General features: G+C 36.6%; 1 protein-coding gene across 1 annotated transcript in view; it reads left to right on the plus strand.

The window, feature by feature from the left end:
- WDR49 (WD repeat domain 49) overlaps positions 1 to 26,818 on the plus strand; it is a 186,375-nt gene that overhangs the window by 87,160 nt on the left and 72,397 nt on the right. Inside the window, exons 8-10 of the mRNA XM_025376536.1 lie at positions 82 to 315; positions 16,354 to 16,518; positions 21,661 to 21,776. Of these exons, the coding sequence (XP_025232321.1) occupies positions 82 to 315; positions 16,354 to 16,518; positions 21,661 to 21,776 (515 nt within the window). The remainder of the gene's footprint in view (positions 1 to 81; positions 316 to 16,353; positions 16,519 to 21,660; positions 21,777 to 26,818) is intronic.

Below are 26,818 nucleotides of genomic sequence, written 5' to 3' on the forward strand. Positions count from 1 at the left end.
GAGGGTGAGCTGGAAAAAAATTGGCTACAAAATTAGAATTATCTTTGACATGTTGAAATGATTTTATCACTTTTCATCCAGGTTTTGAGACTCTGGGATATTCAACACCAGCTGTCCATCCAGAGGAGAGCTTGTTCTTTCCCCGAAAGTCAGGACTTCAGATGTCTCTTCCACTTTGATGAAGCCCATGAACGACTTTTCATCTCATTTAATAACCGGCTAGCATGGTTGGCAATGAAAAGTGATGCCAGCAAGAGGGTGAAAAGCCATGAGAAAGCAGTCACTTGTGTTCTTTACAATTCTATCCTGAAGCAGGTAATGATGCTTTCTTTTCTTTCACTCTCCTAATAGATCTCCAAGTCCAGAGGCTCATTTACTTCATTCGGTTTAAGGTAAAATGGAAGACAAATATAGTAAAGGCAAATATGGGAAGAAATGATTTCATAGCCATATGCTTTTCTGCAATAATATATATTCAGGTGGACTTGGAGAATGATTTCATTTTCAGCCAGTGACCCCAGGAGCAGTGATAGAGTTATAAGGAATTACAGCATTCCGGCTAAAACAAAACAGCCTGTAAGATAATCGAACTTATCTTTGTTATCTGCTAGTCTTGAGCAGAATGCAAGTGACCCTGCTTGTAAAATTCCCTTTTATGAATACCATCTTCCTGTATCCCTGTGGAAAGTTCTGAAATATGCATGAAACATAATTAGCAGAGATCCATTTTGCCAGCATATTTTACACCAGTGGTTCACAGTGGCAGCCTGGAATGTATTCATAATAAAATGATTCAGTTAAATGTGATGCCACTTGGTATGCAGCACGAGTGTTGTTTGTCTCCCCACCACTTTAATGACGCTTCGCAGCCTTGGCTTAGGGGACCATTACCTGCATCTCAATGAAGAAGCAGGGCTCCCCTGGAGCAGAGTTGCTGCACAGACCACAGCCCTTCTTGGAGGAGAGGGCGGCCCAGCCAGTGAAGCCAGTGAGCTCAGTGTGGGGCAGCCTGTGGGTGCCATGAAGGGAGCAAGCAGCATCAGAGGTTAGCCTGCTGCAGCGATTCCCTCAGGCCTGATGGTAACAGCACAGCAGGAGCCAAACAGAAGCAAGTCTCCAGCTTGCAGCCAATTAAACAGTAACTCAATCCATTCTTTCTTTTCCCTTCTGCAGAAGTTTCTGCATTCACACAGAAATGACTAGTGGAGATTTTGTGCAAGGAGTGGAAAGCCCTTTGTTAGTAATGAATAGTGTGTCATGTCACTATTTAAAACACTGTTTTCTGGTTATTCTAGGAAATAAAATCACTTAGAAAACAACTCATTTTGAATTCCATCTGTGGGAAAACATTTCCTGCTAAATGTTTTACTGAACTTTATGAAGGCAACCAGTTAATTTGACTCCCTGATGGCCACTGAAAGATGTATTTGTTTCCAAGAGAACATTCTCCTAATTGAGATCTGCAAAGTTAAATGCTAAATTTGTGTGTAGATGTTAAAATCCTATGTTGCCTGGCCATAAGATGAGCAATATTCCCTGAGAAATTCAGGAAATTATACACAAAGAAGATCTGGATTTATTTGGGGCACAAAGACAAAGCCAAGGTAACTCACATATATGCAACTTATAGACAACCAAAGAACAATGTACATATCGTATATGATATAGGAAGTATCACTATATGATTGAGTTGAGTATTCACACCTCTACTTGCTGTGAATAACATAAATAATGATAAGTATTGATATGTATGTAAAGCACATAGAGCTGTGTATCACATACCTCAGCATTTCCTATTAGCTGCTAAGCTATAGAAACATGAACACAGTATGTGTTATATTTATAATTATAAAAATGTGTTGCAGAAAAGTGCAAAGAAAATATCACTCACATTCCCATCAACCAGTGATAACTTATCATTTTGGAGTAATTAGACAAAGCAAATAACACAGTTTTGAACAAGTGTCAGTTGCCAAGGATGAAGAATTAGAGATTAATAAACTAGTTTACTCCCCCAGTAGCTCAGGAAGATTCTGCTCTTTAAGGGAAGATCTGGGTCCTACCCGTAGTGCTGATAATTGCTGGACAGGTGCTCCTTACAGGATTGTGGAATGAAGGAAGGGAAGGGAGACATATTACTAACAAGGAAACAGTAGAACGCAGTAAAACGAAGTAGAGGTAAAACCGAAGTGCCCTTTATGGAGAGCGATCAGTTCTGCCTGGGGCCAGTGTTGGTCACATTTCAGCAGAACCCTGAAAGCTAAAATCTCTAAAAGGAGGAGGAGGTAGTTCTAGACCGAAGATACAACGTGAGCACCTGCAAAGAAGCTTGAGCACTCACAGTGCATTTTTGGAGAGAGGGTTTATTTTGGGGTGGCAAGTTTGGGAATACTTCACAGACATTGTGGGAGTTAAAGCAGTAAAGGGATCTTAGGAGCATATTGATGGCCATTCGTTGAATGCATCACTGTCTGGTCTTGGAAAAGTAAAGCATAGAATTGAGATTAAAACAACATTTTTCACAGTGTGATCTTGGACCTCTGGGAGACTCAGATTCTCTCAGGGAATCTGGGAGGTCAACACTATTTTCATCATAATATTAATTTATTGTTTTCTTTCTAAACTTTCATTCTCTCAAAAGTGTACAGTGGAGTTTTCTAGAGGCTGCATGATGTGTGTTGTGTGATAACAGCATTGCTCTTATGACTAAGGGAATGTGTGCTGTTATATTTTTGTGCATTACTGTCTCCCTATAAATGTCTAATATGGTAAACATATATAAAAATACAGATCGATCTATCTGTGTTATATATGTGTACGTGTGTGTGTGTGTGTGAGTGTGTGTGTGTGTGTGTGTGTATTTCACATAAAGCTATTTGGATTCTTCAATACTTTTTAAGAATGCAAAGGAATCCCAAGACCAAAAGTTTTCAGAACTGCTGGGTTGGAAATATGTGGGTTCAAATTCTGAACAGACTGCTTAGCCTGTCTGAGCTTTAGTTTGCCAGCTTCTTAAAATGCGTGTGTCTGTGGGGGTGTAGGAATAGTAATGGGAATAACATGTGCCTCCCTGGCATTGCCTTGTTAGGACTGAAATCTTGGAAGTGTCCTCTTGTCTCTCATGCTGCCAGCCCTGAAAGGTTCTTTCAGGTCCCCCATACCACATAGGGCGAATGTCGCTGCATTATGACATCTCCTTTTCTTATTAACTTCTTGAGATTCTTTAATCTTTATGTTAACACTGTGGCATGTGCTAACAAATGTTAGGAAGAATTAGAAGGGTGAGGACACCCTGAACTGCAGTTTGTCCCTACCCCTGCTTCTCCTCAGGAATGCCCCTTGAGGTGGAAAAGTTGTTTATCCTCCTCCTTCTCTTCTTCACCATTGCAGTTTCGTCTTGTGAACATTTAGTTGCAAGCCTCAGCTTTGGTCCTTAGCTCCCTGAAGTCTCCAGAGCCATCTCAACCCACACTTACTTCTCCTCTTCCTGAGCATTGGCCACATTTTTTAGTTGTTTTCCCAGTTAAACACTTAACTAAACTTATTTCTCTCTCTTCCTATGTTTTTGGTGTGAGGGGAAGAGCCTTTACTTCCATTTGTGTTTTCCCACAGCTCCAACACTGTTCTGATCACAAAATGAATGCTCAACTACTAGACTTGATAAATTATTGCCATTTTTCATGTCAAGCGTAACAGGAAGTCATGCTTTTTCAGTCCATGGTCTCTTGATCTTTGGTTATTTGGTTTGGTGTCTTTCTTGAACATTTTCCCTTTGCTTGAATTTAATGAAAACCTTCCCTTCTGTTGTCATTTCAACATGTTGCCTACACTTTATTATTTCTTTGTATTTGAACTTCAGTGGGGACCCAATATAATTCCTATATAAAAGCAGCTTGGGACATTTCCGTGACTTTTATTTATCTTCCTGTCTTTTGAGGCCCTTGTATCCTAGTCTAGGAAAGTGGTGTTAAGCCATGCAAAGCCTTTTAAAAGAAATCATATACTTTATTTCACCTGGCAAAGTTGTTTCTCACAGCCAGCAGCACAACAAATTGGGACTGGATGAAGGATTCCTCTGGAATGTACAATTTGGAAAGAATTAAAGCAATCCTATATCCTGGAAGCAGATCTAATGAACCATCTCTGCACTCAGTTCTTATGAAGCTTTTTACAAGAAAACAAAAGAAAACAAAAAAAACTCATGAATTTGGAAAATTTTAAAACATGTATTTCTAGATATATAAACTAGAATAGATGAAATATTTGTGTTATCACAATGAGTCTCATCCTAATGATGTAGGTTTATGTATTTTTGTAAAATAGATAATGTTTCAGTTTGTTGGGAACCTTGAACACATTTATAATCAAGCTAGACATTTAGGTGTCATCAAATTTTAATAGACTAAATGGTATTTACAATTTTTCTTATCAAAATAACTTTTTTTTTAGTAACTGCTGCAAAATGTTACATGATTATTGTTAGAAATTAAAGCAATGCAGTAAAACTCAAATACAAAATAATTGCTGATATCAACGTATTCTAAACATCTTTCTGTGCCTAGACTATTTTACATAAACAAGGCTCTGTAACATACTTTTTTATTCAATAATATATTAGAATATATTTCCTTGTGGCGAAATGTAGAGCTACTTTATCATTTTTAAAAGGCAGCATAGTAGCCCATTGTATATATGTATCGTAATATACTGATCCATTTCCCTTGATGTAGACTTTACTATTACGATTTTTTTTTTTGTAGATAAATACATTGATACTTATGACTATATCGCTTTAGGGTAAATTCTTAGGAGTAAATTTCTAGGCTAAAGGATATGAATATCAGATAATTTGAGAAACAAATTGCCTCCTAGAATCTTACTTTTTTATCCCGCTTCTAACCTCTAATATATTAATCACATACTTGGTTACATGAAGAGATAGGTCAGACAGTGATCACCTGGCTTATTCCAAGAGACCTCCTGAGATTCTCTGTGGGGTTTTCATAATCCAGAAGCATGCTGGCTTTGCAAATTTCAATACTAGACCCTCTTCACTTTATCTGGCATGATGCTGTTTCTTGAGGCTTGATTATTACACTATCTACAAACTGCCAAATTATTTATTAAAAATGGGGGCTGGTCCAGGTCACAGCCATAGAGTGGTGGTGCCCTTACCTTTGGTTGCTTCAAGATTAACTGACAAGCAAATATTTGTCATCTTTGTTTTTTTGAGACAGAGTCTTGCTCTGTCGCCCAGGCTAGAGTGAAGTGGTGCTATCTCGGCTCACTGCAACCTCTGCCTTCTGGGTTCCTGCGTCAGCCTCCTGAGTAGCTGGGATTACAGGTGTGTGCCACCACGCCTGGCTAATTTTTGCATTTTTAGTAGAGACAGGGTTTCACCATGTTGGTCAGGCTGGTCTCGAACTCCTGACCTTGTGATCCACCCGCCTTGGCTTCCCAAAATGCTAGGATTACAGGCATGAGCCATTGCACCTGGCTTTATCATCATTTAATTGCAGCTTTTTGTTTCTTTACTGTGGCACAATATAAAAATATATCAAAGGTAAACACTAAAAAAACTTTCTTGTGAAAAAATTCCACTATGTATACATGTAAAGCATCTGTACAAAGTTATTATCTATGCCATCATATTCAAAATTTTATAGTAAACTTTTCCACCCTTAACCTTATTTACAATTTATAGTTACCTTATCTTAATTTAGATGATTGCAGTCCAAACAGCTCCATGTATACATATGCATGTCCAAAATTTATAATAAACATGTGGCCTTCCATTATTTAAAAAACAAGGGATGAGGTATAATTTTCTCTTGATAGCATATCTTTTGTCCTCTTTTCTGCACATACTTTTTTGGAAATTGAGGGTATTTGAGAACCCAAACAATTCAATTGGTCGTTCCTTTGGTAACTGTAAAATCGGAGAAAAGAGGACAGGCTTGAGGGAAATTTATTTCCATCGTACAAGACAGTCTACCTTTTTAGGACTTACGCTTAGTGCAAACTCCGTGAGTTTCTTTCTTGAACAGAACTGGATTTACACAATGAAAATTTTCTCCTTTCCTGCCTCTTTGCTGGGCACCAAGCGACATCCGTTCTGTTAATATAGTTGTGTTTTTTGTTGTTGTTGTTGTTTTGGCTAGCTTAAAGCTGTAATTTGTTATATGTCAGTTCTGAGGCTGTGTGCTGTGGTCACTTGATAAGAAGTTCCTAGTTTTAGAGGTTATACTAAAACATACGCGTACATACACACATACATGTCCGAACAGATACACATTTATTTAACGTGATTAGTTTGGAAGAAATAACATGTTTACATATTGAAAAATTCAAAACAACAAAAAGGAATATAGCAAATATTTTCTCTTATCCCCCTACTCAGTTTCCTTTCCTGTAGGCAACCAGTTTTATGACTTCCACAAGCAATGTTTAAGGGCTATTCTACTCTTAAACAAGTGAATATATATTTTTCTTTATATATACAGTTGACCCTTCAACTTCACTGGTTTGAACTGTGAGGGGTCATATGTATCTGATTTTTTTTTTTTTTTTTTCACTGTGTTGTCCAGGCTGGAGTGTGTAGCATGATCATGGCTCACTGCAGCCTCGAACTCCTGGCCTCAAGTGACTGTCCTGCCTCAGCTTCCTGAGTAGCTGGGATTACAGGCATAGCCACCGTGCCTAGCTTCACATGGATTTTTAAAAATGAATGCATTGGAACTTTTTTTTTTTTTTGATATTTGCAACAGTTAAAAGAAATACAGATAAATCACCCAGAAATATAAAAAAATTAAGAAAATATTATACATAGAATGAACTCATAAAAGATATATACATATATACACACTAGCCTATTTTATTAGTTAGCACCATAAAATATACAAAATCTATTATAAAAAGTTAAAATTTATCAAAACTTACATATTCAAACACAGACTGTACATGGCACCATTTGCAGTCAAGAGAAATGCAAACAAAAAGATATAGTATTATATCATAATTGCATAAAATTAACTGTAGTACAGACTGGGTGCAGTGGCTTATGCGTGTAATCTCAGCACTTTGGGAGGCCGAGGCGGGTGGATCGCGAGTTCAGGAGTTCAAGACCAGCCTGGCCAACATGGTGAAACCTTGTCTCTACTAAAAATACAAAAAAATTAGCTGAGTGTGGTGGTGGGTGCCTGTAATCGCAGCTACTCGGGAGGCGGTGGCAGAGAATTGCTTGAACCCAGGAGCCAGAGGTTGCAGTGAGCCAAGATAGCACCACTGCACTCCAGCCTGGGCAATGGAGCAAGACGTTGTCTCAAAAACAAACAAACAAACAAATTAACTGTAGTACATACTGCACTACTGCAGTGATTTCATAGCTACCCCTTGTTGCTGTTGTGGTGAGCTCAAGTGTTGCATTTGTTTAAAATGCCATGTGATACTAATCATCTCCAAATGAGCAGTTGCTCTCTACATTAAATGACCTGTCTCAGGAAAATGTGATCTCTCGAACTTCTTGCATATTTTCATCTTGTTTATTGCAGTACCATAAACTTTGAATAATACCATGGAACTCATAAGAAGTGTCACTAGGGATGCTGTAAGTACTACCAAGAAGCAGAGAAAACTGATGACATTGCAAGAAAAGTTGAGTTGCTTGATATGTACCATAGGTTGAGGTCTGCAGTTGTGGTTGCTTGCCATTTCAATATAAATGAATCCAGCATTAGGACCACCATAATAAAAGAAAAAGAAATTAATGAAACCATTGCTGTAGTTACACCAGCATGTGCAAAAACCATATATATTTTTTGTGAAATATCTTTTTACCTCATATTGAAAGTATAGGTCTTATGTGGGTGCAGGTTGCTATAAGAAAGGCATACCTATAGACTAATATGATTAGAGAATGAGCAGTTATTATACAATAATTTAAAGCAAAAGAAAGGCAAAATATTCTAAAGCTGGAGAATTTAATTCCAGCAAAGGATAGTTTGATAACTTTAGAAAATAGTTTGGTATAAAAAATATCAAAATAACAGGAGGAGCAGATTCTGCCAATCAAGAAGCAGCAAATGAGTTTCCAGACACCATTAAGGAAATCATTGAGAAGAAAGGATTGCTGCCTGAACAAATTTTTTAAGCAGATGAAAATGCCTTATTCTGAAAGAAAAATGCCACAAAGGATGTTTACTAATAAGGAAGAGAAGCAAGCATCAGGATTTAAGGCAGGAAGGGATAGGCCAACTCTGCTATTTTGTGCAAATGCAGCCAGGTTTTTGATCAGGACAGCACTTGTCTACAAAGCTGCTAACCTCTGAGCCCAGAATGGAAAAGACAAACATCAGCTGCTATACTTTTGGCTGTACAACGCGAAGGCCTGGACAATGAGAATGCTTTTTCTGAACTGGTTCCTTCAATACTTTGCACTTGAAGTCAGGAAGCACCTTACCAGTTAGAGACTGCTTTTTAAAGTTCTTTTGATATTAGACAATGCCCCTGGCCCCACAGAACCTCATGATTTCAACACTAAAGGCATCAAAGTGATCTACTTGCCCCCAAACAGAACATCTCTAAATCAACCTCTAGACAAGGAGGGTCATGAGGACGTTTAAGGCTCATTACACATGGTACTGGGACTTTATGAAAAAGACCGTCAATGCTATGGAAAAGAATCAGAATAGAGAGAACGTCATGAAAGCCTGGCAGGGTCACACCATTGAAGATGCCATCATTGCTATAGAAAACGTCATGAGAGCCCTCACACCCGAAACAATAAATTCCTGCTGAAGAAAACTGTGTCCACATGTTGCACATGACTTCACAGGATCTACAACAGAGCCAGTCAAGGAAATCATGAAAGAGATGGTGAACATGGCAAAAACAGTGGAAATGGGGGTGAGGTGAAGGGTTTCAAGATATGGATTTTGGGGAAATTCAAGATGTGATAAACACTAAATCAGAGGAATGAACAGAAGATGACTTGATGAAGAGGAGTGCTTTCAAACCAATGACTGAGAAAGAAGACATAGAAGAAGCAGTGCCAGAAAACAAATGGACGTTAGACAATAATGGACGTTAGGCAATCTGGCAGAAGCATTCTGATTATTCAAGACTGCTTTTGACTTATCTTATGGCATAGACCTTTCTACAATATAGGCACTGAAACTAAAGCACATATTGGAAGAGGGATTGGTACTATTTGAAAACATTTTTAGAGAAAAGAAAAAGCAAAAAAGTCAGACAGAAATTACAAGATGTTTCTGTGAAGTTACATCAAGTGTACCTGCCTCTCCTGGCCTCCTGCCTCCCCTTCCACTTCCTCCACCTCTTTGGTCTCTGTCACCCCTGAGACAGTAAGTCCAACCCTCCGTCTTCCTCCTCCTCAGCCTTCTCAATGTGAAGAAGACACAAATGAAGACCTTATGATAATTGACTTCCACTCAATAAATAGTAAGTATATTTCCTCTTTCATATAATTTTCTTAATAACATTTTCTTTTCTCTAGCTTCCTTTGTTGTAAGAATACAGTATGTAGTACATGTAACATACAAAATGTGTATTAATCAACTGTTTATGTTATCAGTAAGGCTTCTGGTCAATGGTGGAATATTAGTACTTAAGTTTTTTGGGGAACAACATTATACATGAATTTTTAACTGTGTGGGGGGTAGGCATCTCTAACCCCTGTGTTGTTGCAGGGTAAACTTATTCTTTGAAATAGATATGTAATATTTAATAACTCAATATTTAAGAATATATATTATTTTATAGGTTTTTTTACAAAAATGAGAGCATTTTATGTGTACAGACAAACTGCTTTGTACATTGCTTTTATACGTAACAATACATCCTAAAGATAGTCTTATCTCATTACCTAAAGAGTGTCCTTGTCCATTTTCACAGTAGCATAGTATTCCATTGCATGCATATTCCAAACTTTGTTTAAGCATTTAGGTTAGTTCCAGCAGTTTTTGTTACAAATAATGTTGCAGTTTTTCACCTTGGGTTCAGAACTCTGCACTGATGAGAAAATACCTATAGGATAAATTCCTATAGTTAGAATTATTGGGGCAAGGAATATTCACATCTGTAATCTTGACAAATGTTGTCAAATGCTCTCCATAAAGCTACACTAAACCAGTATAGGAGAGGACCCTTTCCTCAGCCTTTCTCATCATCACAGTCTTAACTGTTTTTAGAAGAAGATTTTTAGAATAAGAGAACTGGTGGAGTTTTAGAGTCAGGCAGAGTTCCCAATACTTTACACAGACTGGGTGATTCAACTCCTCAAGTTTCAGCTTTCTTATCTATAAAATACTAATTATAATACATCCCTTGCAGAATTTTTATTAAGAACAAGTGATATTATATATAAAGATACATGAAATAAAGCAAGGGTAAATGCTTAATTAGTATTAGCCAAAAAGAGGAAAGTTTGTTTTTTTTTTTCCATTTTAAAAATTTGTTCCCTAGTTCTTATGGGAGTTTGGTAGTTTTGGATTGTTTTGAATCTCTGTGCACCGACTGCAGGCAATGACTCCTCCCTTCCCTCACACTGCTTAAGCCTTGATGGCTTCCTTGCTATTCCTTGAATGTGCCAAGGACACTGTGCCTCAGGGCCTTTGCACTGCTGTTTCCTTTGTCTGCAACTCTTTTCACCCAAGTATCTGGTTGGCTCACTTCTTCATCTCAGTTATGTCTTTCCACAAATGATTCCTCAGGGAGACCTTCCCAGATTCCCCAATTTAGCACCTACAACAAAAGCCCTCTGCTTCCTTCTCAGCCATATTTTCCTCCATAACCTTTATTACCACCAAACATCATGTGTGTGTGTGTGTATATATATATATACACACACACATATACACATATACACATGCATTTTACATATATGTGTGTGTGTTTGTGTGTGTGTGTGTGTAGATAGATGTGCTTTTTTCCCTGATCTTGTTGCCTCTCTCCCTAGACAAAATGTAAGAACAGAACTTACTCACTGCTGAATCACTAGTTTCTAGATCTAGGGCCTTGCATATTACAGGTATTCAATACATTCAAATAATGAATTTGAAAGAGCAGATTACCAATTAATTTAAGAAGAGACAAAATCCAATTAGCAAGATTTATAAATAAAGAATGGCTGCCCTAAAATATTTGAAAAATTTGTACCTGTACTCTGAGACATCATCATTCTCTTCACCTCCCTATTCATTGAAATGTGACTTCTAGAGATTTTCTACAAAATGAAAATAAAGGAAGTAACCTATTTTATATTATAGGATCATAAACAGCACCAACTAAAATAAATAAAATCATAAACAGTGATGGAATCAAATATCTCAACCCTCTGTTAGCTCGTAGCATTTGCTGCTGTAATTTTTGGTTCCTGTTTTTTTTTTTCTTAGACCTAGGAGTTGAAATCCACATGAAAGACAGCTAAAGTCCCTACTGTTATTGGAATAGCAATAAGACAATTAGGTAACATGAATACAACCTCACATATCTTAGAATTGTCTGATTAGCTGTGACAGCTTCAGATGAGAGAAACAAAATGGAGACACATATTCCTAAACAGTTACTAACTGAAGTACATGAGAGGCAGACTGTTCCCATCAGAACGACGATCGACTGAGGAGGCCCACGTGCCCTGGAGTGTGGTTGTTAGCACCATTTTCACTCTGCAGAGTGTCAGGGCCCCATCCTCGTCAGCTGAGGTCTAGCCTGGTAAGAGATAATCAGAAATAAATTGCAAACTTAAAGAGATTTGGTATCATTAAAATGTGGCATAGAAATGTGACGCCAGGACTTATTCCTAGGCTTTATTGCTGATGAAAACAACTTGCCAAACACAGTTTCCACTGTCATGAAGTGAATCCATTTTCTTCATCCGCCAAGTAATGTTAAATGTACTCCTCTTTCACTAAACTTCGAACGCCTTTTCACCCGTATTGTTATTCTTGTATTCCAATATTGTCATAGTGAGAGGAGATTCTGGTTAATACTGGTTGGATGTTTGAGACATAGTCAGTTTCAACACACTGTTTTCCTGCAAAGTGCGCCGTGAGGCAGACTGCCATAAAATGAAATCAGACTGGCTATATGCTGTTATCATGACTGATTTAGAGTTCATGAGAAATTGTTAAATGAGTAGAGAAAGGTGATGAAAACTGGTGAATAGTATGTTGGGGCTCAGTCAGGTGGGCAGGGGAAAGAGTATAAAATGGCAAAAAGTGAACATTACTAATTCCTCATTGAATATCTACATTAGATAACAATGGTGAATGATTAGATGCTTTGAAATGTGGGTGATGCCCACCCCAAACAGGTAATCAAGTCTTTTCTTTGAACATGGCTCTTTTATTTCTGTTAGGGAAATAAAAAGTACCATCTTTTGGTACTGAAATGGCTAACATATAATAGCTGCTCAGAAAATGCCTTTTAGTACAGCTAGATCAGAAGAATAAGTTCTAGTGTTCTATAGCACTATAAGGTGACTATAGTTAACAACAACTTATTGTATATTTTCAAACAGCTAGAAGAGTGGATTTTGAATGCTTCAACATAAAGAAATAGTAAATGTTTTAGGTGATGGATATGCTAATTACCCTGTTTGATCATTATACATTGTGTACATGTATTGAAATACCACACGGTACCCCATAAGTATGTAGTTATTATGTGTCAATTTAAAATAATAAAAACAAACAAATAAATCCAAAAAATGCTTTTTAATAGAAATAATAAAATCCTTCACAATTTTTAACCTTTTCTTAAAAGACCACTATCAAAATTTTCACATAAGCTTGGCAAATGATACTTTCATGATTTTATCTTTAATGAATGTAATCCAACTTCCTAAGCACTTCCGTGAGAAATTCACAAGTATAATTCAAAATTTCAATGTGCATCTAAAATCTGGTTTCTAAAATATAATTTGTCTACATTCACTGTCATAGTTGGAGGAAAGCAAGATACTATTTTTCTTAAATTGATTTGGATATGCACAGTGATACAAGCCTAAGAGGTTAGGTAAATAAAGCTTAGATGGCATAGTAACACTACTTAACTTTTATGGCTTATTTATGGCTATGCCATGCACTGTGGTAAATGCTTTAAAAATATTAGTTTGTTTAAACTTCATAACAATGGTTTGAAGTAGTTACTATGAATAACTCTGCTTTACAGATAAGGAAGTTGAAGCATAAAGGTAAGTAATGTGCTTGACCTTAATGTCCAAGGTAGAAAAATAGTGAGGCAGCTGACATTCAAACTTAGGCATCCTGACTCCAGATCCAGTGCTCCTAAACACGGTGTATAGTGCACAAACACAATCAAATAGAAACAGTTAATGACATGGGATGATAATTAATGTGTTGTTACATTATTTCAAAGATCCAGATCATTTGGTCTTAGAAATTACACAGTAGTTTAACAATGGTAATTAAATATTTAAGGTACCTTTGATTTCAGTGAGAGAAAATGTGTAGCATAAATACAGGTTTACTTCATTTAAGAAATTGTCTCATTAAAGTTGTAATTTCAGAAAAAGAAGGGCTAAAAGGATCATATGCTCATTATCAGTTCTTTGTTTTTTTCTGTTTTTTGTTTTTTTTTGAGACGGAGTTTTGTTTTGCCACCCAGGATGGAGTGCAGTGGTGCGATCTTGGCTCACTGCAACCTCCGCCTTCTGTGTTCAAGCAATTCTCCTGCCTCAGCCTCCTGAGTAGCTGGGATTACAGGTGTGCATCACCACGCCTGGCTAATTTTTGTATTTTTAGTAGAGATGGGGTTTCACCATGTGGGTTAGGCTGGTCTGGAACTCCTGACCTTGTGATCCACCCACCTCGGCCTCCCAAAGTGCTGGGATTACAGGCATGAGCTACTGCACCTGGCTCATTTCTTTGTTGAGATACAAATGTTGCTAAATCATGGCCCTTTCTTTCAATTGTTCCCCTCCTTTGTACCCCAGAACTACTCTATTAGGTGAGAATCTCTTACCTGTACTCTTACAGCAGCCTCCAAATGGTTTTCCCAAAACTCCAGTTTATTCTCCATACTGTTGCAAGAGGTATTTTTACAAGTCAACCAACAAAAAATACTATATTACTCTTTCCCTTATTAAGAACAATAATAATGTTTTTAACCTTTTAGATTAATCATTGGCCCCCAATGATAATTGATGAAAGCTGTGGGCCCTCTCCCAGTAAAATTGACTTTATACATTACTCAGTATTCTCTGGAGCTGCTTACCAGAGATTTCTAAAGTTTCATCTTCAGCTTGCCTCCTCGTTTGAAATCCCACCATATTTGTCACTTAAAATACTCTGCACTCGGGCTCCATGAAGCTTTGCATTGTTTCTCATTCTTGGAATATTCTCCAAGTGCTTTCCTAAGTGAACTGTTAGTTGTCTGGAATACTGTGCTGGAATAGAGGAAGTCCTTACGATGTGGCTTTCTATGTCTAGAATTCAAATCTGTAAGTTTGGGGACATTGTTAGCTAATTACAAACTCAATTTCATCATTGGTAAAATAATGGTGCTAACATTATTTCATAGAGTTTTCGTAAAGACCCAATGAGATTATAAGTGAAAGGGCTTGGGGTACATCTCATAATAAATATATGTCTCCATCTTCAATCCCAGATCAGTTATCACCTTCTCTGTGAATCCTGACTTGCCCCTTGCTCCTCCACTCCCTAACCCAATCCCCCACTCCAGCAAGTGGACTTCAGGTTTTCCACTCTGTGCTTCCACAGCACCCAAAGGTGATACCTCTAAACTTGAAACATTGTTTAGCATTTATCTGTTTCTTGCCTGTTTCTTCATCTAGACCAGCAGGTCATAGGTCAGCCTGTAAATTTAAATCACCTGTGATGCTCTGTAAAATTCAATTTCCTTGGCCAATTGAATCAGAGTTTCTGGTCTGGTATGCAGTGATGCTTCTTAAAGTTCCCCAGGTGGTTTTAATGTACAGGTGTAAACTATAGACAATGGACTCCTTGAGAGCAGGATTTTGCCAGTGAAGTTCCATTGCCATTATGGAGCCTGGATGTTATGCAAGGGGCTGTAGAATGAATGAATGAATGAATGAATGAATGCATGATGGCCAGTCCTGAATATACATTTGATAAACTTCAACCCGTTTGATTATGAAAATGCAGCATTTAAATTTAACATATTATTAATACATTTACATTTATACAATGGTAATCAATACCTAAACAGAAAAAGAAATGCTTTAAGCTTTCTTTTTTTTTTTTTTTGAGACGGAGTCTCGCTCTGTCGCCTGGGCTGGAGTACAGTGGCCGGATCTCAGCTCACTGCAAGCTCCGCCTCCCTGGTTTACGCCATTCTCCTGCCTCAGCCTCCCGTGTAGCTGGGACTACAGGCGCCTGCCACCACGCCCGGCTAGTTTTTTGTATTTTTTAGTAGAGACGGGGTTTCACCGTGTTAGTCAGGATGGCTCGATCTCCTGACCTAGTGATCCGCCCGTCTCGGCCTCCCAAAGTGCTGGGTAAAATCTACATATTGCTTTAGACAACTTCCTAGCTATGCATTTATGTGCTTATTATTTTTCTTTCATTATTTTGGTTTTCAAAGTCATATTAGCTAGGTGATTTTAACCTATGAATCTCTTAAATATCTTGAACTGAGATTAGCAGTCCACTTGCCACCATAAAATTTCTCATTTTTGAACTACTGTATATAATCCTTTCCCTTCTAGCATTTGTCTTGTTGCCTTTCTCTCAAAGTGTGCATGTAGATTTATATTTAACCTGTGCTCGTTTGTTTTAGTGACCTATCAGTAATTGCGTTTAACTATAAAAATATACACAGTAGTTTGGGAAAAAAGAAAGCAAAGGACTAATGGCATTAAAAGCATAGGTCTAGTAATTCGTTGAAATTAACATTTTCCATAATGGCTGATAGAGCTTCTTTTCTGAATGCTAAATGAAAGCTGCTATATTGTGAAATGTCTTTTCATATAGTAAATAGTGTCAGAGCACCATGACTAGTAAAATCAGCTTTCTCATCTAAATGGGAAAGGTTCGTAAGTTTATTTTCAGAATTTGATTTTGGAATGGCCTCTAGATACTAAAGCTGAATGGTGAGTAAGGAAAGCAGATTCCTATCTCCTCTGATAAAGAGGATCACGACTTCATTACCTCAGGTCTAGTCGAAATTGAAATGTTATCGGCTTAACAGAAAGAAAGTCCATTACAAAAATGTCTCTGACTATTGGGCGATCTTCGGACTAGAAATGCACAGACTGGATATCTTTATTGAAATATAAATGGTTGATTCTGAGACTATATTTAATTTCTTTAAAATGTTATTTTCTCTTAGGTAATCAGCTCTGATACAGGGTCTACTGTTTCCTTCTGGATGATAGACACTGGGCAGAAAATCAAACAGTTTACTGGTTGCCATGGCAACGCAGAAATCAGCACCATGGCCCTTGATGCAAATGAGACTCGGCTTTTGACTGGCAGCACAGATGGAACTGTAAAGGTGCGAACACAATGATGCTTTTCTATCCAGATATGAGGAGATTAAAATACTATGCCAGAAGACATGGCTATAGATATTCTCATTTTTGCCTTTTTGGCATTGCAAGAAGAGAAATGAGACATGATAAGAGCGAGAAAATTCCAACCATCTAATAACAAAACTGCTAGGAAAATAAACCTCTGTGGAAAAATGAATAAATAATTTTTCTGAATAAATTATTTAGAATGAAAATATAACTTGGCTTACTCATTTCAGAAAGCCCCTTTTTTATTGTAGTGAATAGAGGACTACTTTGGGGAATACGACGCCTGGATAATTTCATGTGCTTCGGCTAATGTCTGTAGTTTTCCTTTTTTAAAGTTGATTAAATGAGAAATCAGGACTACTTAAATAAACTTTAAAAAATGTCATAGATGCAAATTTTTCAAGAAATAAATATTTAAAAGTAAACTATTTTGTAATTTTAATTTTTGTTATGTGAAATTCAGATAGTCGAAAGAATAATCATAATCTTATCCATTCTAAACTAACATGATTTGATGCTTCTAAGTTTCTTATTCTATATTTATCATTTGTTTCTTCTGGGAGGAAGGTGCTAATTTCTTTTGCAAAATTATCAACTTTTCATGAAAAACTAGTTACTTGATATCTGAAGTCATGCCCACCAGTGAATCTTCTCTGCTCCCCCAAGAGTAACGAGTCTTTGATTGGAAATGGCTTGTGCCACTATGAGACAATAGAAGGTAATTTCCTAAATAAACTTTGAATGCTTCTCAAACCTTCTAAAACTGGGCATTAGACTACCTTCCATGGTGTAGTGTATGATGCACTCAGTTAAGCTGTAGGGGAGGGTGATGGAAAGCTACCTAGATATGTAGGTAGAACATCCTAGAAGTTTAAGTATTCAATGGGATTACAGGCTGGCAATTATTAGTGTGAGGAAGGTGCTATGGGGGGTTGAAAAGGGAATCTCTGGAAATTAGTAGAAGTTGGCCTATGAGAAGGTTAATGGAATGAGGTATGGACTGGAGATTTGGGTTTAAGTAAAGTAATCTAGTTTACAGGAGAGCTGATAAGATGTGTGAAGGTACCGGGACAACCATAATCCCAATAATTGAGGTGAAATAAAAGAGAAATAACTGGAATTGGAGTATTAGACAGTGGTTCAGGCAAATAGGAAAAGCCAATATCTCACTTACCAGTCCTGGGGTGCGAGAATGAATTGAACATTGGAGTGAATGGATTAGGTTCTATTTAACTCTATCTCGGAAAGTAACTGGGTATAGAATCTAGGGTAAGGCTTACCTTGTAGATGTTGCTAAAATAATCCCAACTAAGGGACTTAGTAGGACCTGGGACATTCAGATCTTTGCAATACCTACTTGTGGAAATTATTTAAGGTGGACTTGGTAAGAGCTATGTTTAGAGGAAAACATAGTGACATGGATGAAGAGTATGTGTGTGCCTCAAGTCTCAACTGAAGCTTTGACATCTTAGAAGTTAATGTGAATTTAGTAGTATAATAACTGCTTCTGAAGGTGCATTTATCTTTATCACAAGAGCACAACAGAATTCTGAAGTCTGGCAACTTCTGTGTAGGACACATAAATCAGGTTCGAGTTGCTATGGCTGTATTCTATGAAGAAACAAGAATGAATGACATTTTCCAATCTAATTTATAATTTAGAATCCAAATTCAGTACCTATGTAATCAAAGACTTAAAATTATTAACTTATTCATCATGACTTTGAACGGTCTCTTTTTAAATTAATTAATGTTTTGAATAATTAATGTGTGCATATAATAAAATTTTTGAAATATAAAATGGATGTATAGTGAAAATATATCATCGCTGTTTCCAGCTCCTTCTCTGAGGCTACCACTGTTACTGTTTTCTTGTGCATCCTTCTGGCCATAAGCACCATTTGTTTGTTTATTTTCATTCAGTCATTCTTGTTTGTTTGTTTTTAGAGACACGGTCTCACTGTGTTTCCTGGGTAAGTCTCAAACCTCTGGGTTCAAGTGATCCTAGTGTCTCAGCCTCTTCCTGAGTAGCTGGGATTACAAACACGTGCCGCTGTGGCTGGCCATTTGTTTCTTGATGGCAGCCTACTATACATGCTGTTCTGCATTTGCATTTTTCTGTCTTGGATATTGACTCATATAAATGGATACAATAATAATAATGTTAGCTAATATTTATTCCATGCTTACTATGAACCAGGCACTATTCTAAGGACTTCACACACACATATACGTATATCTACAAGGTTGGTACTCTTATCATCCTGATTTTACAAATGAGGAAACTGAAGCCCAAAGAGTTAAGGCAACTTGCTCAAGCTTCCATAGGTGGTTGAGTTTTGGCAGAGTCTAGGAAAATGAAAAATGGAAATGACTCATTCTTCTTTACGGCTACATTATATGCTACTGCATAGACAGTCCTTATTCTGATTGTGCTATTTTCTTACTAGTGAGCAATTACATTGATTCAAATCTTTTGCTTTTTAACAATGCTGCAAGAATAGGCTTGAAAATATGTCATTTTACATATATGAATGTATCTGTGAATGATTTTCTAGAAGCTGAACTTTTAAGCCAAAATTTAAGCCAATTTTTAATCATCTGTGGCATGATTTTCTAGAAGCTAAATTTTTAAAGGGTATAGGCCTTTTAGTAATTATTATTATTTTTTGAGACAGAGTCTTGCTCTGTTGCCCAGGCTGGAGTGCAGTGGGACGATCCTGGCTCACTGCAACTGCTGCCTCTCAGGTTCAAGTGATTCTCCTCTCAGCCTCCTGAGTAGCTGAGATTACAGGTGTGCACCACCATGCCCAGCTATTTTTTTTTTTTTTTTTTTGAGATGGAGTCTCACTCTGTCGCTCAGGCTGGAGTGCAATGGCACAATCTTAGCTCACTGCAACCTCTGCCTTCTGGGTTCAAGCTATTCTCTTGCCTCAGCCTCTTGAGTAGCTGGGACTATAGGCGCATGCCACCATGCCTGGCAAATTTTTGTTTTTTTAATAGATAAGGGGTTTCACCATATTGGCCAGGCTGGTCTCAAACTCCTGACCTTGTGATCCGCCCACCTCAGCCTCCCAAAGTGTTGAGATTACAGGTGTGAGCCACTGTGCCTGGTCCCACCTAATTTTTGTAATTTTAATGGAGACAGGGTTTCACCATGTTGGCCAGGCTGATCTCAAACTCCTGACCTCAGGTGATCCGCCTGCCTCAGCCTCCCAAAGTGCTGTGATTACAGGCATGAGCCACGATGCCTGGCCTGCATTTTAATTTCGATAGTGCCAATGTGACCTCTGTGCATGATGTGCCAACAAGGTTTCATAGTAGAGCTTAGTTTAAACTGCTACTAATCTAATGATGCTCTCCTTAAAGTATGCCTATTGGGCTTCAGTTTTCACTCCACTGCCTCAGCAGGTAAACCGGAATGGCTTGCATCCTCTTGAGGACTGTGTCTAGCACCCACTATCAACAGGAGGTTTTATTGGTAGAGGATGAGAAATCTAATAAATGATGACTGTTTCAGGTTCTGTATCAGCTGTTTAATCCTTTTAATCCTCCAAGCATCCCTGAAGAGTAAAGTTCCTGTGTCACAGATGAGGAAGCAGAAGTTTAGACATAGTGAAAACTTCAGGATGTCAACAGATTCCACAATGGTTTTCTTCATGATTTTATATTGTGTCTCCATTTAGAATACATATTAACTTACAGTATTTGAAGAACTATTATTGGAATAGATTGATAGAGTTACAAGTAGAGTCTAAAATATGTACAGTCATGAACTGTCTAACAACATTTCAGTTAAGAATAGACTGTATATATGATGGTGGTCCCTTAAGATTATAATACCATATTTCTACTGTACCTTTTCTGTGTTTAGATACACAAATACTTACCATTGTGTTACAATCGTTGATAGTATTCAGTACAGTAATACTTACCATTGTGTTACAGTTGTTGACAGTATTCAGTACAGTAACATGCTGTACAGCTTTTTAGCCTAGGAGCAATAGACTATACCATATAGTCTGGGTGTGTAGTAGATTGTACCATTTAGGTTTGCATAAGTACACTGTATGATATTGGCACCATGATAAAATCACCCAATGATGCATTTCTCAGAATGTATCCTGTTATTAAGTGATGCATGACTTTATACAGGAAAAAAAGTCAGTTTCTCCTACCATCACACTGAATACAATACACACCTCTGGTCACCAAAATATGTGTAGGGATTTTTCCCATACACCAATTCAGTGGTAGATTTTCCAGAGGACGCCAGTTGGGTGTCCTCCAATTCAATTGTATTCTGACACTAGCTACTTGGAGATAGAGTCAGATCCTATAGGTTGAGGGCTCAGTCCCATAAGTCTGCTTCTTTCTTTAGATGCCAGTCACAAGCATAGGTTGTAACTTGTGATTCTGACTGATGGGCTGTAAATCAGCATTCTTGTGACCCTCTCCTTGGATCCGATTAATTTGCTAGAGTGACTTACAGAACTCGGGGAAACACTTGACTTACATGTATTCATTAATTATAAATGATATTACAAAGGATACAGATGAACAGACAGATGGAAGAGATGCATAATGCAAGGCATGTGGACACAGCTCTTCCATACTGGGCTTTTCACTCACCAGCAACCTCCACATATGTTCAGCTGTCTAGAATCTCTTCAACTCCCATACTTTTGGGTTTTTATGGAGGCTTCATTACACAGGCATGATTGATTCCATCACTGACCACTGGAGATGAACTCAACTTTAAACTCCTCTCTGCTCCCTAGGGGTTTTGGGGTGGGGCTTGGTGTTTCTTGAGACCGGCCCCCACTCTGAAGCTATTTAGGGGATCCCCAGCCTGGAGTCATATCATTAGCATACTAAATACTATCTTATCATTAGAGAAAGAGTCTGAGGGCTTTAAAAGTTATTGTGCTGAGAAATGGGGATGAAGACCAAGTAGACATTTCACAATATTACTAGAGTAATATAGTGGCAAAATTCAATGATGAGTTGATTTTCTTTAATGATTACATATCCTAAATGAATTAATCCTAGTTCAGAATATAAACACAAAAGTTTACCTTCCTGTCTCAAAGGTGGTTTTAATTTTTCTCTTAAAGATATGGGACTTCAATGGATATTGTCACCATACACTGAATGTTGGGCAAGATGGAGCTGTGGATATTTCACAAATCCTCATTCTTAAGAAGACAATACTGGTTACAGGCTGGGAAAGGTATGATTATGCCTCATGGAAAACTATAGGAAGGTAAAAAGGAGAATGTTTTATTTTAATCAAAATCTAAAAGAAGAAAGAACATAAAAATCTTGGTTGACTGTGTGTCATTAAAACTTGCTGGTGACCTAGGTGAGTGATGCCCTAGTTGGAATTGACTGAATGCTTAGTGAATAAAATATTAGAAGATTGCGTAGCTTGGGTGGCTTTGAGAATTGTTAGAAGGTTTTCTTCTGGCTTTGGAAATTTCTTCTGGCTTTGGAAATTTTTCTTTCTTTAACCATTTCAGGTGGGGATGTATTACCACTTCCTAGGTTCCAAAAGTTTCCCAAATTTTATGGTCAATAAATTCTTAACTTGTAAATTACATTCCTTCAACTGTAAAGGAAACTCATTACTTCTTTTCTCATGACTTATTTTCAATTGCAACACAAGAAGGAAATAGCCAACTGAGTCCTGTGATAGCTCCTCCTTTCTATCAGTGCAGAAAAGGGCTTTTCAAAAGGCACTTACTCTTCTCGAGGAGCATTACATCCATTTCATTACAAGGAAAATTACTTCGGTTTCCTTTTCTTTCTGACAGAACTAAGGATCATAAACAGTTCTGTGGCACTGTATAAGCAGTAGGAAAATTAAAGTGTGATATGTTTTGAAAATATATTGTCCATTAATTCATCAGTTTAGAAAATATTGCTCTAATAGGTAATCATCCAATGTTATTCACTATAGAATTATGACCTTAATGCTTTGAAGCTAGGATTACATCAGACTTTATACCTAGAAAACCAGCAGTATATATATATGGGGATTTTTATCAATCACAGGGAAGAGTTTTTTCTAATGCAAATGTGCAAATACAGACCAGCAAACATAGTGCCACACACTACCTTATTTTTAGGAGTAATTTGACGATAAGAAAGTAAGTATAGCCAGATTATTCTACTTGATATTAAGAACTAATTCAATCATCCTCATCCATGAAGGACAAGACTTCTTCACATCTCGGAAAGGATTCATGATCCATTATCAACCCACAACCACTCCACAGTCTATGATCTAATGATCTCTATAATTAGAAAATAGCAATGAATAAGTTTAGCTCTCTACCATGTGTGATGTCCAGCTGATTCAATTTAAGTTTTAAACATAACAAAAAGGAATTTTAAAAAATAATCAAGTCAAAACTTGGCAATGCCATTTCCTTAATTTATTTTTAGATATCCATAGTTAGGAATTAGCATCAACTGTAAGTTTTTTTGATTGCTTACAAGGGAAAATTGGAAAGATTAGATGTAGAGTCACCTAAAAGTGGTTTAAAGGAACATCTATTATTCTATCTATGTTGGTGGGTGGTCACTTTCTATAATTTGGGGAAGAAGCTTTGGAAAAACTGGGATGAGAGTAGGAAAACTTACCACTTTTTCCATCTTCTTTCATCTTTTCCATTATCCTCAAGGTTGTCAGGACTTGGATACCTTAGTTGAAATTGAAAATTGAATTAATACATTCTGTTATATTATTTCACTTTTATATTGGTGAATTTAAAAATTATATATTCTAAGTCAGAGGCTTTATGTTAAGATAGATTTTACAGGATCTAAGACAGGATTCTTTTTACCAGGAGGCATGTAACAAAAGAGGCAACAGGGCAGGAACTGTTCAGTTGTAGTTAGAGGAGGATGGACCATTAAGCCAACTCCTTAATAGTTTAGTGATTAGAGAAGAAATAACTAGAAGATTGACAGTCGTCTTATTAAGCTTTCTTCAATGCATTGTTTTAGAGTCTATTAGGTTAAGTTGTAACTTTTACTTCAGATTTTATTCAAATTCAGAGATTGGTTCAAGAATTATGTGCAGGATGGAATGGTAATTACATTTTTGAGTAAAGTACTTAAATAAGCCATCCGATTTATTTTATTTACAGTGCTGTGTAGCATTAGCCACTTTATACACATTAGCTAATTTAATCCTTAGCATCATCTTGGAAGGTAGGCAATATTTTATAGATACCTCAAATGTCTGTCTTCAGGTCTTATCTCTCTAAGCTCAGTTACCCATTTGCTTGCTGTATGTGTCTGACTGCAATCTCAAATTCAACATGTTCTCAACTGAAATAATTATTTATCTCCTTTCCAAAACTTGCTATTTCTCTTTTATTTGGAACTTCAATTAATTGCCAGAGACCAAGACATCCACTCTGCTTCTCTCTCTTTGCACACAACAAAGAAATCACTAAGTCATATCTATTTTATGCCCTAAATATTTCTTAAACCTGCTCCTATAAATTGTACTATGGTATTAGTATAATTCGAGCATAATTTCCACTTTGATGAATGCCACAGCCTTCTAACTTGTCCTTTGTCCTCCTAATGCCCACCTCTCACTTCTTAAATAGATTCTGCTCGCTTTAGCTACAGTGATTTCTTTCTCCAATGAATTCTATGGTATGTCCTTGCTTAAAACCTTTCAGAGTGTCTACAAAATAAATCTAAGCTCCCTCTGACCTGGATCTATTCTTTTATTTTCTAGTTTCATTTTCTCCCATTTTCTGTATATTCTAAACTCTATCAAATAGCAGCTTCCTTAGGGTGTTCGCATACAAACCATACTGTTTTACACCCTTATGCCTTTATCCTCTCATCTAGAAATCCCTCTCAAACTTTGCTCATTTAGCTAACATTTATTCCTATTTGAAGACTCGTTCAGATATCTTCTCCACCAGGACATTTCTCTTAACTCTCAGTATAGAAGACAAAATGTCCCCATTTTCTCTTTGTGCTCTCTAGTTTCTTGTATTTTCTTTAATAGGGATATTTGTGTATGTGTGCATTCCTGGAGCTTACTAGATACTTGGTGATATTCGTTGAGTGACTTAATAAATGTTAGTTGAATAGACAGGGAAACTAGGGATTAGAGAGATTAATTACTCACAATCACATTCCTAGTGAGAGCCAAGCAGCATAGATATTAAAATCTATTATATTCTCTCTTCACAATGAATCAGAAGTCTAAGTATTAGCAACCCCTTTTTACAAGGAAGGCTACCGAGGCTTGAAGAGGTTGGGTAGCTCAGCCAAGGTGACAAACTTAGTAGGTCGCTGAGTTAGAATTCTGTGCCAAAGTCAGTACTCTTTCTACCACTCCTGGGTAGGACTGATTGCAAATGGAGTCATCACACCATGAGAGAGCAATTATATATTTTAAAATAAATGATTAATTGAGCATTTTGTCATTTTAATTGAAGCTAATGAATCAGTACATATGAAGAAACACACACACAAAAAACACGTGTTAGCAACTTAACAACAACTCAGATATATAGCTTGCTCTCTTTTTTCCCTTTCCTTCCCATATATATTTTTAAATTGCACTAGGTTGAAAGCCCTGAGTTAGAAACTACAGAAGGCTGAATGTAAAGAATCACGATTCCTGTTTCAAACGCATCCACTTTTTTATGGATGGCAGGTCAATACATACAAGGCAGGATATGGTAAATATGAATGTTTGGGCCTAAGCAAAATGAACTAGAGAGCACATGTTAGCTATTTAGGAATACAGTCATTCATATCTAGAGAATTTTTCTGTCAGTAAAAAGAAGTCCCAAATTTAGAACCATAGAAATGTGTTTCTCATTATTTTAAGCAAAATATACTTAGAACTAAGTTGTGAGTTGGCATAGAGTCAATTCAAAAATACCTGGTTGAATCTGTGGCCATATTTATGTTGCTAAAATTAAATGGCTAGATTATCAGTTAAGTTTGCATTTGTTCAAAGTAGGCATATAATATGTATAGTTCTAGTAAAATTAAATAAATACTCTTAAGAATTTAAGATTTTATCCTGCCTCCAAAATCTATGATTTTATAATATATTTAAAGCTCTCTCTAAAAAAAAAATACCTCTTAGTTCCCCCCATTTTAATTTTCTCTTTTCTGTAAAGGAGAAATCTCTGTAGTTTTCCATCCAACTTTATCCAGGTATAATTGACAAATAAAAATTGTATATATTTACAGTACACAGGTAATGTCTTGATACTTGTATACATTTTGAAATCATTAAATCAAGCTAACATATCTGTCACCTTATATATTTATTGCTTTCTTTTGTGAGAAATTTGTTTATGAAGATTTTATCTCCTTAAAAGTCTAGACATACATACTAAAAAGAGAATCTTTCATATAATTTTAAATGATTCTGAAAATTTTATTTATACTAGCATCCTTCACAGAGCACTGTAGAAAGTAGGAACTCAATAAATAGCTATTGATATAATTTGATTTTTAAAAGTATTTTTAAGTGAAACGAGACTAAAGATTTGAAGTTACTCAAAAATAAAACTTATATATCCCAAGATATTACATTCTTAATAATTGCCTTACTAAGAAACTATAACTCTATATGACTCAATTGGTTTCCATTATTAGGATAAGAATCAGCATGGAATATTCCAAAGTTGTAATTTATTTTAGAATAACCATATTGGAGGGAAAGAGGGGGCAGGTATTTTTGAAATTCACAAATAATTCTTACATATAATTTATACTTATTCTAGTATTCAAAATTTGACTTTACAAATTTTAGGAAAATTGGAAAATGACTAAAAATAAGCTGATTTATAGCAAATGAATTCTCTGCCTTTGAGATACCCTTTTTAAGTCTAAAAAGCAACGAATTGAAAAACAGGCATTAAAAAGACATGACAATAGGACTAACAACAATTAACTTCTGAGGGAACAAGTAGTTAATTGAATTCTTGTGTTCTCTCCATGACAATTTTTACATGATAAGTTTGGGATAAAAAGTTATTTGCCTAGCTCATTCATCCTAGAAAAAAGATGGTTTTAAACATTTTTCTTTTTGTATTTTTTTTTTTTTTTTGCACTTGACAGGTAAACTAATTTTGTTCTCACAGACTTGGTCGTCATATCAAAATTCTAAATTAGAGATGTGATTCATTTTCACAAGATGATACAATCATTCAGTAGCAGTACTTGTGATACTCTCAGGGTGGCAAATGTGGAGTGTGTACTGGAACTAGTAAA

Source organism: Theropithecus gelada, chromosome 2 (genome assembly GCF_003255815.1).
Source record: "Theropithecus gelada isolate Dixy chromosome 2, Tgel_1.0, whole genome shotgun sequence".
Classification (NCBI taxonomy): domain Eukaryota; kingdom Metazoa; phylum Chordata; class Mammalia; order Primates; family Cercopithecidae; genus Theropithecus; species Theropithecus gelada.